At 42.4% G+C, this 13,471-nt stretch overlaps 1 protein-coding gene across 1 annotated transcript; it reads right to left on the bottom strand.

Annotated features, from left to right (window-relative positions):
- Positions 1–1,932: 1,932 nt before the first annotated feature.
- TMEM187 (transmembrane protein 187) lies at positions 1,933–3,047 on the bottom strand. The gene has a single exon (XM_069755544.1). It carries the CDS (start codon positions 2,944–2,946, stop codon positions 2,149–2,151), a length of 798 nt encoding a protein of 265 aa, XP_069611645.1. The 5' UTR covers positions 2,947–3,047; the 3' UTR covers positions 1,933–2,148.
- Positions 3,048–13,471: the final 10,424 nt, after the last annotated feature.

Genomic DNA, 13,471 nt, shown 5'->3' with positions numbered 1-13,471 from the left:
CCCTGTGTAGACTGGATGAGCTGCTGACAATGTGCAAACTGTATGGGGATGTTGTTTGCATTGGCTATTGTACAAAGACCTTTATACAAGCACTGATCATCGTATTATATTGCTGTTATATTGTTATGGACAGCAATCTACCATTGAAAGCTGGCTGTATATATATTACTAAAAAACACATTAGCTTTTAGCTAATTACGGTAGCTATCTCCATAGATTAATCCAGATGTTCCTGAGAATGAAGGGTCTTCAACTCTGCTTCCACTTTAATGGTTTTCCACTTCGCGGGTAGTTACGGCTACCAGCTGCAGCGCAACTCTTCTCAAGTGAATGGAACAGGCTGCAGTTCCCCTCCACAGTGGGATGGCCAAGGATGTCGCTGTCGTGGCTCTAGAGTTCCTATCCTTTCTCTCTGAAGAACATTCAAAATTTGCAGGTGGACATTGCATGGACTAATAGTCTCCTCACACCAACTTGGTCCTCTTTACAAGGAGAAACTTTACCTCTTAAGCTCCTTATCAGAGAACTCTCACCCAGCCAAACAAACAAGTTCTCATGCTAGGCACCGATGAGGAGCAAACACCCAGAAATATGTATCTGCAAGTGGAGTATCTGGTTTTATTTGTTAAACTAAGTAATGTGGCAAAGCTCATTAAAGGGTCGATATTGACTTTTAGGATTGCTACTTTCAATAGTTCCTGTCCTTTTTCTCTCCGAAGAATCTTTATGCATATTCTAATTCTCAGGGGAGCATTGATGCTTTATAAATATCCATACTCCAACTTGGCACTCTCCACAAGGAAAAACTTAACCAGTTAAACTCCCTGTCAAAGTCCTCTCATACAGCGAAACCAGTTCTCCTGCTTTTCACTGATGAGGGGCATACACACAAACACATGTCTGCAAATGGAGATTCTGGGTTGGCTTCTTATTCTAAAGGTACCGTCACATTTAGCGACGCTGCAGCGATCTAGACAACGATCCCGATCGCTGCAGCGTCGCTGTGTGGTCGCTGGAGAGCTGTCACACAGACAGCTCTCCAGCGACCAACGATGCCGGTCCCCGGGTAACAAGGGTAAACATCGGGTTCCTAAGCGTAGGGCCGCGCTTAGTAACCCGATGTTTACCCTGGTTACCAGCGTAAACGTAAAAAGAAACAAAAACTACATACTTACATTCCGGTGTCTGTCCCCCGGCGCTGTGCTTCCTGCACTGACTGTGAGCGCCAGCCGGAAAGCACAGCGGTGACGTCACCGCTGTGCTCTGCTTTCTGGCCGGCGCTCACAGTGCAGAGAAGCACAGCGCCGGAGGACAGACACCGGAATGTAAGTATGTAGTGTATGTTTTTTTTTAAGTTTACGCCGGTAACCAGGGTAAACATCGGGTTACTAAGCGCAGCCCTGCGCTTAGTAACCCGATGTTTACCCTGGTTACCAGTGAAGACATCGCTGAATCGGCGTCACACACGCCGATTCAGCGATGTCTGCGGGAGTCCAGCGACGAAATAAAGTTCTGGACTTTCTGCTCCGACCAACGATGTCACAGCAGGATCCTGATCGCTGTTGCCTGTCAAACTGAACGATATCGCTAGCCAGGACGCTGCAACGTCACGGATCGCTAGCGATATCGTTCAGTGTGAAGGTACCTTTAGTTATGGCAAGTCTCGTCATATGGCAAGATATGTGCATTTGCAAATTCTCAGAACATTGTATGGCCTAAAAATATCCCTACACAAACTTTGTGCTCTCCTCAAGGAGAAACTAAGATGGACCAAGAGTTATGGCACCATCATTCCCAGGTTTGGTGACATTCCCAGAGGTCAGACCACGAGAGTGGTAGTCTTGGCATACCCAAGAGACATATCACTTATTAAGATGGGAAACCCATTTAAGCTGTATAATAAGATATGTTATCGAAGTGAGAGATCCAAGAACCTGTCAACAAGACTTTACTAAGGTTGTGTGCAAATACTGATTAATTTTTAAGATTTACATCTATTTTTGTAATCATAAAACAATTGACATAACCGACTTATATTTCCTGTATCCTCATATTGACGCTAAAGTGAGCCAGTTAATCGTTTGTTTGGTAAATCACCTCATTGACAGACATAGGTTTTTATACATCAGGAAAGACATCTCAGCATTCTTATTTGTTTGCCTTGATTGACCTGTAGTGGTCAAGGTGCGTTAAGAAGCAGAAAGCATAATGGAACTGCAAGATATCGCATATTTTCGACCAGAAGTGTCCAGTGAGTCTCTGAAAGACAATGTACTGTGCCAGCCAATGATCAAGAAGCTTTAGAATTACAAATCCAAGACATGACATGGAAGCGAGAACCAAATACATCCTTGTGGTGGAATCTCCGTATTTCCTCTGCAATCTCAATCCGGACGTTAATGCGCATACGATATGTGCGACCAGAGCCAGTTCAAAGCCTTGTGGATGGATCTTACTCAGGAAGTAGCTGCTCAACGAGAGGAATTCTACCGCCAAGAAGTGCTGACTGTCCCAGTTTTTCAGTATAGAGTTGCACCAGATAATTGCCCAAGCAAAAATAGGTGACGTAAACCATTGATCTAGAACTGCAGCCCATTGTGTCTGGGTCCATATCCTGACCCACTGGACCGGGCCATATACAATAGCCATCCAGGAAAAAACATTCTTTAAGTAGCGTCCGTTTTTGTCTTTAATTCCGGTAGCCTTTTCATCTTGGGCCAACCAGTATATACCCAGCATGATATATCCAATATTAATGAGGCAGTTACAAGGCATGGAGAGAAAGCCAGGGAGCCCCGGAATAGGCTTTTCAGCATAGTGACTGTAACCTAGTTCTGTCTTTACTGTGTCCAATACACCGCTGCTGACAATCACCAGGCATGCTGCTACCGTTCCAAGCACGTGCCATAATGAGTCGTCCTGTGCTTTAACCTTTGCTACTTGCATTTCCCCCCCAAAAATGGAATACGGTTGCAGAGAATGGGATCAGTAAGCTGATCGTGCTGGAAGCCGCAGGCAGGCTAGGAGGCCTCTAATGTCTTGGTCCTCCCCTGTTTCTGTTTTCAGCAGATTATACACTTCCTGATTGTGGCTATGCACAGAGGCGGTCTAGTTCTGCAGAAGTGGAGAGGCCTAAGCTGATCACAGAGATTCCCTTGCACTTTGCTCAGCTCCCTACCTCACAAGCTGTTTTGTAGCAGTGAATGCAGCTTTCATCAATTGCTATTAGAAATCTTGCAGTTTATTGAGTAGCTTTCTGCCCTAAACAGAACAGATTATGCCGCCGATTGTAGATTATTTTTTTGACTGATTACAGTAGCTTATTCTATTAGTTTACTTTTTGTAATATGATAAATGTTATATATTTGAAGTAGAATTCAGTGTAATAATTCATACTGCGTCGTACCAGATAGAAAAAAATTGTAACTATAAGGCCGGCGTCACACTTGCGAGTTTTACGGACGTAAGAGCGCAGAAACTAAAACTCGCAAAAAATACGGCACAATTATTCTCTATGCCCCTGCTCCTATCTGCCGTATTAAACTGATCAGTATTAGGGCTCATTTCCACTTGTGTGAGAAAAAAACGGTCCGATTTACGGACCGAAAAAACTGATGTAACGTGTGCGATTGTCATGCGAGTGTCATGCGAGTGTAATGCGATTTTTAATCGCATCATCCGTTTTTACATCCGTATGACATCCGTATGCAATCCGTTTTTTTTTCTCTGCAAATATTTTTATACAGTCATTTACAGGACTATTTACAGTGTTCTGTGCCACAGAATGGTAAGGTATCCGTAAAAAAAGGATGGAATACGGATGGTCCGTATTCCATGCGTTTTTTTCTCTCGCACCCATTGACTTGCATTGGCGAGTCTCGTCCGAGACTCGCAGCAAATCGCAGCATGCTGCGATTTTTTTCTCAGCCGACACAGATTTTTCTCAGTCCGATTTCGGCTGAGAAAAAAATCGCAAATGGAATGTCACCTATTGATTAACATTGGTCCGAGTGCAATCCGATTTTTTATCGGACTGCACTCGTCCGTTTTTCTCACAAGTGGAAATGAGCCCTTATACGGCTTTCTACGGCCGTAGAAAATCGCAGCATGCTGCGTTTGTCACCGTATTGCGCAAATAAAACGTCAATGAAAGTCTATGGAAGCCCCAAAAATACGGAGTACACACGGACCAGCAGTGTGACTTGCGAGGAATACACAGCGCTGTTAGAGAGAAAAGCCGGCAATTCAGTGTGGTGTACAGTAAAATCACACTGACAGCTTACAGTAGAATAGGTAGAATAAATGTGTACACATAGAATAGGTATATATATATATATATATATATATATATGTCATTGAGACACATATATGTATATATATTAATATTTCATCCAGCGCGATATAGCAGAAAGCCGGTAATTCAATTACCGGCTTTTGCTTTCTCCTTCCTAAAACCCGACATGATATGAGACCTGGTTTACATACAGTAAACCATCTCATATCCCCATTTTTTTTTTGCATATTCCACACTACTAATGTCAGTAGTGTGTATATGCAAAATTTGGCCGTTCTAGCTAGTAAATTAAGGGGTTAAATGGCGGAAAAAATTGGCGTGGGCTCCCGCACAATTTTCTCCGCCAGAGTGGTAAAGCCAGTGACTGAGGGCAGATATTAATAGCCTGGAGAGGGTCCATGGTTATTGGCCCCCCCTGGCTAAAAACACCTGCCCCCAGCCATACCAGAAAAGGCACATCTGGAAGATGCGCCTATTCTGGCACTTGGCCACTCTCTTCCCATTCCCGTGTAGCGGTGGGATATGGGGTAATGAAGTGTTAATGCCACCTTGCTATTGTAAGGTGACATTAAGCCAAATTAATAATGGAGAGGCGTCAATTATGACACCTATCCATTATTAATCCAATACTAGTAAAGGGTTTTAAAAAAAAACACACACACATTATTAAAAATTAATTTAATGAAAAAAACACAAAGGTTGTTGTATTAATTTATTCTACTCTCAATCCACTCACTGAAGACCCTCGATCTGTAAATAAAAAAATAAAAATAAACCAAGAATATACATACCTTCCGAGGATCTGTAAGGTCCAACGATGTAAATCCATCTGAAGGGGTTAAAATATTTTGCAGGCAGGAGTTCTGTTAATGCAGCGCTACTCCTGCCTGCAAAACCCCAGCGAATGAAGGTAAAGTAGGTCAATGACCTATATTTAGCTTCATTTGCGGTGAGGCGCCCTCTGCTGGCTGTTCCTAGATCGTGGGAACTTTCCTAGAAAGCTCTCTGGCTCGAGATCATAAAAGGGCGCCCTCTGCTGGTTTAATTTTTTCCGCCATTTAACCCCTTAATTTACTAGCTAGAACGGCCAAATTTTGCATATACACACTACTAACATTAGTAGTGTGGAATATGCAAAAAAAAAATGGGGATATGAGATGGTTTACTGTATGTAAACCAGGTCTCATATCATGTCGGGTTTTAGGAAGGAGAAAGCAAAAGCCGGCAATTGAATTACCGGCTTTCTGCTATATCGCGCTGGATGAAATATTAATATATATACATATATGTGTCTACTGACATATATATATATATATATATATATATATATATATATATATATATATATATATATATAGACAGTATATATGGGTTTTTTTTTACACATGGATCCCTTGTATAGCCGTATGTCGGTTTTGCAAGCCTGCGATAAAAACACGCAGTACGGATGACATACGGATTACATACGGAGGATGCAATGCGCAAAAAAACGGTGACACACCCTGCCTACGGAGGAGCTACGGACCACTATTTTCGGGACTTTTCAGCGTATTACGGCCGTAATATACGGACCGTATTTTCATACGCTGTGTGTGACGCCGGCCTTATATAAAGTAAAAATCAGCAATAGTTCACTTGTCGTTAATTGAGTCCTTAATTATTTATCTGAAAAATATGACCTAATGCAAATAGGAATCTGCTAAATTTTGACACATTAGAAGGGATAAAGAAGCCATTTCAGAAGCAATGAAATTGAAAAAAAGGATTGTTAAGCATAAATACAAGACTTTCAAACACTGATATTATTCTGCGTCTCGCACTCTTTTTTTTTTCTTTCAAATTTTACATGGAAAATAACATTCCTGATTAGCTAAGCGTATAGGGATCCCTTAGAGTTTCCATCTAAAAGACTTTTCAATAAACTTCAAAGTTTTTTTATGGGCAGAAATATGCTCCAGTAAAAAAAAACAAAAAAACAACCAAAACAAAGGTACATTTTAATCAATAGATCTTGGAATAAAAATAAGTTGCACAATTGGATGTGTTAAAAAAATGTTCCTGTGGGGAGATAATCTTATACATGTGCTCCTGCTGTGCACTGTGTAATGGCTGTGTCTGACCGTACAGGAACATGGTCTGATCATAACACATCCAGGGCTGCAACAAGGAATTTCAGGGCCCCATACTGGCAAAATTTTCAGGCTCCTCCACAGCCTTCATCCCTGGAATATTCCACAGCCCCACTGCCCTCTCTTGGAAAAACTCCACTACAACCACACATTAACAATTCCTATCAAACACCATCTCACATTCATAACCAGCAACTCTTTTGGCAGGGCTTTACTCTACTTTAACCTATTAAACATTTGTTAAAATATCCAATACTCTTTTTAGATATATTTTTATTTCTTTTTTATTTAAATAACCAATAATACCATATACAAGGGACAAATACTGTCAAACCATGGCTGGACCACATATTACCACCATGTAGTGACTGAATAATGTCAAATACAAATAACAAATACTGCCACACCATACAGTGATCGAACAATATCACACACAAGGAACAAATACTACCACACCATGGCCGGACCACATAGTAACCAATAATACCACATACAAGGGATAAATACCACCACATCATGTCCAGATCACATATTACCACCACATAGTGACCAAATACTACAATACTGATCATTAATATAACAAAACCACAATACTAATATTACCATAAGTGCTATTATACACAGGCGCTCTGTACATATTATACAGTGTCAATGTACAGGTATTACAGTGATCACCAGTGACATTATACACAGGAGGTCTGTATATAGTATCAGTGGAGAGGTAATACAGGGATCACCAGTGACATTATACACAGGAGCTCTATATATAGTGTCAGTGTACAGGTAATACAGGGATGATCAGTGACACTATACATGCCTTATCTTTCTCCATCCTGCATCATGATCCTGCCTTATCTTTCTCAATCCTGCCCATCTGTCCCATGATCCTGCCCTATGTGTCCCATGTTTCTGCCTAATCTGACCCCATATTGCAGTATTGCAGCTTGCAACCTTCAGTTTAAAAAAAAAAAAACACAAAACATGTTCTCCTTAGGCCTCTTTCACACTTCTGTTTTTACAATCTGCACAGGATCCGTCAAAATGTTGAAAAGAATCCTGTGCAGATTGTAAGAAACGGGTGCAGTGGGCCCGTTTTTCTGACGGATCCGTCGTGGCTATGTGCACCTGTTGTGTATGCGTCTTCGCAGCGGTTTTCCGCTGCGAAAACGCATACACAACACAACCCAGGTTAAAAAAAAAAAAATCGCAATATTCTCACCTTCTGGCATCCTGCACAGCGTTACCGATGCTCGCGATGCTCCCGACAGCTGGCGTTCCCAGTTATGCCTTGCGTACAATGACCTCTGATGATGTCGCGGTCTCACGAGGCCACGACGTTATTGGGTCATTTTGCAATGCATTACTGGGAATGCTAGCTGCCGGGAGCATCGGTAACGCTGCTGGAGAGAGAGAGAGAGAGTGAGAGAACTTTCTCTGGATCTGAAAATCCTTCCGGGCATGCTCAGAGGGGAAAAACGGGATCCGTCGCTTTATTCCAGTGTGTGACGGTCAGCGACGGATCTGGCGTCCATAGACTTCCATTATATCCATCGACGGACAGCACAGGATGTGTCGCTGACCGATTTTCCGACGTGCAGAAAAAAACGTTCCTATGAACGTTTTCTTTGCACGACGGACCGCTATTTTGCGACGGATCCAGTGCACGACGGATGAAATGGATGGCCATCCGTCACAATCCGTCGCTAATACAAGTCTATGGGAAACAACAGGATCCTGCAAATTTTTTTGCAGGATCCTGCATTCTCAAAAAATGACGGATTGTGACGGATTAAAAAAAACGCAAGTGTGAAAGTTGCCAAATACAAGTCTATGAGAAAAAACAGAATCCAGCAGAAAAATTTGCTGGATCTCGTTTTTTCAAAAATCGACGGATTGTGACAGGAGCTAAAAGGCTACTTTCACACTAGCGTCGTACGACGCACGTCGCAATGCGTCATTTTGGAGAAAAAAACGCATCCTGCAAAATTGCTTGCAGGATGAGTTTTTTCTCCATAGACTAACATTAGCGACGCATTGCTACGCTTTGCCACACGTCGCAACCGTCATGCGACGGTTGCGTCATATTGTGGCGGACCGTCGGCACCAAAAAACATTGCATGTATTGTTTTTTGGTGCGTTGTGTCCGCCATTTCCGACCGCGCATGCGCGTCCGGAACTCCGCCCCCTCCTACCCGCAGCTCAGAATGGGGCAGTGGATGCGTTGGAAAAATGCATCCGATGCCCCCGTTGTGCGGCGCTTCCACAGTATGCGTCGGTACGTCGGCCCGACGCACTGCGACTGGCCGAGTACAATGCTAGTGTGGAAGTAGCCTAAGACGTAAGTGTGAAAGAGGCCTTACCTGGCCGCAGTCCAGTGGGTGTTGTCTCCACCATCCTTTTGAAGCGCTGACTCGCCGGAGCATGACAGTGACGTCATATGCCAGAGACATGCGCGCTGACATCAGCAGCCAGCCTGTGATTGGCTAGCGGCTTTTAACTATGTGGGCCCGGACACCAATAGATTTTAACTGAACCTGCGTCCTAGTTCCTGCACCTGCAGGATCCTCCTGCCCCTGGGGCCCGGTGAGCAGAGGGGGCCCGGTCCAGGCACCACTCTGTACCTCTGCTCACTGGGCCCCTTATAGCAGTAAGGGCAGTACTGCCCTGATGGCAGCCCTAACCATATTTCCTCGGCAGGGGAGGAAGCAAAAGAGTATACCGATATTACAGCATGTGATCAAAGCTGCTGCTTTCTGTGAAGTAAAACACTTCCCTGCCTATTTGAAAACTTGTTTTACCGCACAGAAAAAAATATTTTTATCTCACAGAAAGAATCATCTGTAATCACTTGCTGTTCTGTGAGGTAAAACATTTGTTCTAAAACGGGCAGGGAAATGTCATACGGAAGGCAGCAGCTGCAATCCCATGCTATCCTGTCTGTATACGCTCTTTTGCTTCCTCCCCTGGTCTTCAAGATCAGACATAGCCATTACATACTATATAGCAGAGTCACATTTATCAGCATCACAGTGCCCAGTATAAATGTGTTACTAGGGAGTACAGATCATTCTAAATCATGATTCTTAAAGGGCCCATAAACAACCCCCGATCGACTTGTATATAGCTGATTGGTGCTCCGTAATGTGCCGAAATCAGTCATTAAAATGTCTGATCTATATGTTTTCAGCAAGACAGGGTAGAGGTGATATATGATTATTAAATAAGTCAAAACATATGGAAATGCAGTCACAAATGACTGTTATGTCATGATTAGTGAGGTCCAGTGAATCATACATGGGGTGACCCGAATCTGTATAGAAAGTGAGCATGGCATTACGGATCATTAAATTTGGCATAGGTCGTTATCTTCTATCCAGTTCAGTTTATGTAAAAATAAGTATTTCAGTTTGAAGGGAGGAGTGGAGGGACGCTGCACAGGAAACTCATGTGACAAGTCTTGGCATCTAATACCAAAAAGGATTGCAAAGTGATATATACAAGGGATTTATGTTGTGTTGAGATGCAGACAGATACATCTATGGAGAAGAATACCGCACCCATGGTATAATGACCAGTCAGGCTCGACAGTGCAGAAGAAGCCCTTTACATGATAGAGTCAATCACCTACATGTGAAATCCATCTTTCATTTCTTAATTTTCCCATGCAGCTTTAATAAATGCAGAACCTAGATCCTGCTTGTTTTAATATATTACTCTGTATATATTTTTTTATAGAAAATAAAATTTGTAAGTGCATTTTCCAACAACGGTTGGAAATGTACAAAGGTGCAAGTGCGGCGCGCTACAGCTTTATACAACCTAGACTGTGATACGGTTCCGCTGCTAGAGTTTATGCAGCCCTAGTGTATCTCTAAAATGTGCAGTGTTGCAATAGATGTGGTATTGCAGATGTATGTGCACATTATTTTCCCTTCAGCCTGTTGAGGATGTACCATTACAGTCGTGTCGCTCACTGTCTCTCCTGGTCCTCAAAATGACATTATGTCACTTAAACGCTGTAGCATACCAGCAGTCATTAATGGGCGGCACCCTATGGAGTTCTGTCAGAAGTCGCTGATTGACTGCAGCGCTCGTGTGACATAACAAGGAGGAAGATATGTACAGAGCCTGAGACACATTGAGATTTAGCAAAACCAGTGATGGCTGTAGACCTCCTGACTAGGGTTGAGCGAAACGGGTCGTTCATTTTCAAAAGTCGCCGACTTTTGGCAAAGTCGGGTTTCATGAAACCCGATCCGACCCCTGTGCGGGGTCGGCCATGCGGTACGCGACTTTCGCGCCAAAGTCGCGTTTCAATGACGCGAAAAGCGCCATTTCTCAGCCAATGAAGGTAAACGCAGAGTGTGGGCAGCGTGATGACATAGGTCCTGGTCCCCACCATCTTAGAGAAGGGCATTGCAGTGATTGGCTTGCTGTCTGCGGCGTCACAGGGGCTATAAAGGGGCGTTCCCGCCGACCGCCATGTTACTGCTGCTGATCTGAGCTTAGGGAGAGGTTGCTGCCGCTTCGTCAGAAGCAGGGATAGCGTTAGGCAGGGTCCATTAACCACCAAACCGCTTGTGCTGTAGCGATTTCCACTGCCCAACACCACCTTCGGTGTGCAGGGACAGTGGAAGCTACATTTTTTTTTTTCTTCCCCTCAGCGCTGTAGCTCATTGGGCTGCCCTAGAAGGCTCCCTGATAGCTGCATTGCTGTGTGTACGCCGCTGTGCAAACCAACTGCTTTTTTCAAAGCACAAATCCTCTTGTTCCTTCCTTTCTGCACAGCTATCTTTTTTGTTTGTACACACTTTTTATTTAATTTGTGCATCAGTCCACTCCTTATTGCTGCCTGCCATACCTGGCTGAGATTACTGCAGGGAGATAGTAATTGAAGGACACTCCCTGTTTTTTTTTTTTTTTTTTTGTGGGAGATTAAGATTGACATTTCTGCTAGAGTGCCATCCCTGTGTGTGCCATCTCTCACTCAGTGGGCCATAGAAAGCCTATTTATTTTTTTGCTTGATTTGGGTTATAAAATCTACCTGAAAAAATCACTACATCAGTGGGAGAAAAATATTGGCCTCAGGGCTTGTGTGCCACTCTTGACTCCTGTGTGTGCCATCTCTCAGTCAGTGGGCCATAGAAAGCCTATTTATTTTTTTGCTTGATTTTGGTTCTAAAATCTACCTGAAAAAATCACTACATCAATCAGTGGGAGAAAAATATTGGCCTCAGGGCTTGTGTGCCACTCCTGACTCCTGTGTGCATCATCACTCACTCAGTGGGCCATAGAAAGCCCATTTTTTTTTTTTTTTTTGCTTTATTTGGGTTCTAAATTCAACCTGAAAAAATCAATAAATCAATCAGTGGGAGATTAATATTGGCCTTTTGGGCTTGTGTGCCAGTCCTAAGCGTGTCATCTCTCTCTCTCAGATAGTGGGCCATAGAAAGCCTATTTATTATTTTTTTTATTGGGTTTATAAATTTTCCCTGGAACAAAAAAAAAAAAAGTGGGAGATTAATATTGGCCTCTGGGCTTGTGTGCCAGTCCTGAGCGTGCCATCTCTCTCACAAATAGTGGGCCATAGAAAGCCTATTTATTTATTTTTTTTTTGTTTTATAAATTCTCCCTGAAAAAAAAAAGGGAGATTAATATTGGCCTTTGGGCTTGTGTGCCAGTCCTAAGCGTGCCATCTCTCTCTCTCTCTCAGATAGTGGGCCATAGAAAGCCTATTTATTATTTTTTTTATTGGGTTTATAAATTTTCCCTGGAACAAAAAAAAAAAAGTGGGAGATAAATATTGGCCCCTGGGCTTGTGTGCCACTCCTGACTCCTGTGTGCGTCATCTCTCACTCAGTGGGCCATAGAAAGCCTTTTTTTGTTTTATTTGTTTTCTAAATTCTCCCTGAAAAAATCATTTTATTTTATTTGGTTTCTAAATTCTTCCTGAAAAAATCATTTTATTCTATTAGTTTTTTTCCCAAAGTCTCCCTGAAAAAAAAACAAAAAACAAATCAGTGGGAGATTAATATTGCCCTTTCTGCTTGTGTGCCAGTCTTGACTCCTGGGTGTGCCATCTCTCTCTCTCTCTCCAATTGTGGGCCATAGAAAGCCTATTATTTTTTTAGCTTGATTTGGGTTCCAAAATCTACCTGAAAAAATCACTACATCAATCAGTGGGAGATAAATATTGGCCTCTGGGCTTGTGTGCCACTCCTGACTCCTGTGTGCGTCATCTCTCACTCAGTGGGCCATAGAAAGCCTTTTTTTGTTTTATTTGTTTTCTAAATTCTCCCTGAAAAAATCATTTTATTTTATTTGGTTTCTAAATTCTTCCTGAAAAAATCATTTTATTCTATTAGTTTTTTTCCTAAAGTCTCCCTGAAAAAAAAAAAAATCAAATCAGTGGGAGATTAATATTGCCCTTTCTGCTTGTGTGCCAGTCTTGACTCCTGGGTGTGCCATCTCTCTCTCCAATTGTGGGCCATAGAAAGCCTATTATTTTTTTAGCTTGATTTGGGTTCCAAAATCTACCTGAAAAAATCACTACATCAATCAGTGGGAGATAAATATTGGCCTCTGGGCTTGTGTGCCACTCCTGACTCCGGTGTGCGTCATCTCTCACTCAGTGGGCCATAGAAAGCCTTTTTTTTGTTTTATTTGTTTTCTAAATTCTCCCTGAAAAAATCATTTTATTGTATTTGGTTTCTAAATTCTTCCTGAAAAAATCATTTTATTCTATTATTTTTTTTTCCTAAAGTCTCCCTGAAAAAAAAAAAAAAAATCAAATCAGTGGGAGATTAATATTTACATTTGTGCTTCAGTGACAGTCCTGCGTGTGTGGCATCTCTCTCATTTGTTGCCACCAACAACAGAGTGTGTAACATTGTGCCTGATTTTCGTTGTGGTCTCACTCACCTGTAAAGGGGTAGCTAAATCATACTGAAGTTATAGCTCACCGTGTAATTTGTGTGACAGCAACAAATACCGTTAGTTTGTTTACGTTTTTAAAACAATGAGGAAGTCTGGTGGAAGAGGTCGTGG

The sequence above is a fragment of the Ranitomeya imitator genome, chromosome 2 (assembly GCF_032444005.1).
Source record: "Ranitomeya imitator isolate aRanImi1 chromosome 2, aRanImi1.pri, whole genome shotgun sequence".
NCBI lineage: Eukaryota > Metazoa > Chordata > Amphibia > Anura > Dendrobatidae > Ranitomeya > Ranitomeya imitator.
The sequence above is the reverse complement of the archived record's forward strand: the minus strand, read 5'-3'. Positions and strand labels throughout refer to the sequence as shown.

What these genes read in the sequence shown, in the direction of transcription:
- TMEM187 (XM_069755544.1), bottom strand. Translation starts at nt 2,946, where the DNA reads ATGCAAGTAGCAAAGGTTAAAGCACAGGACGACTCATTATGGCACGTG.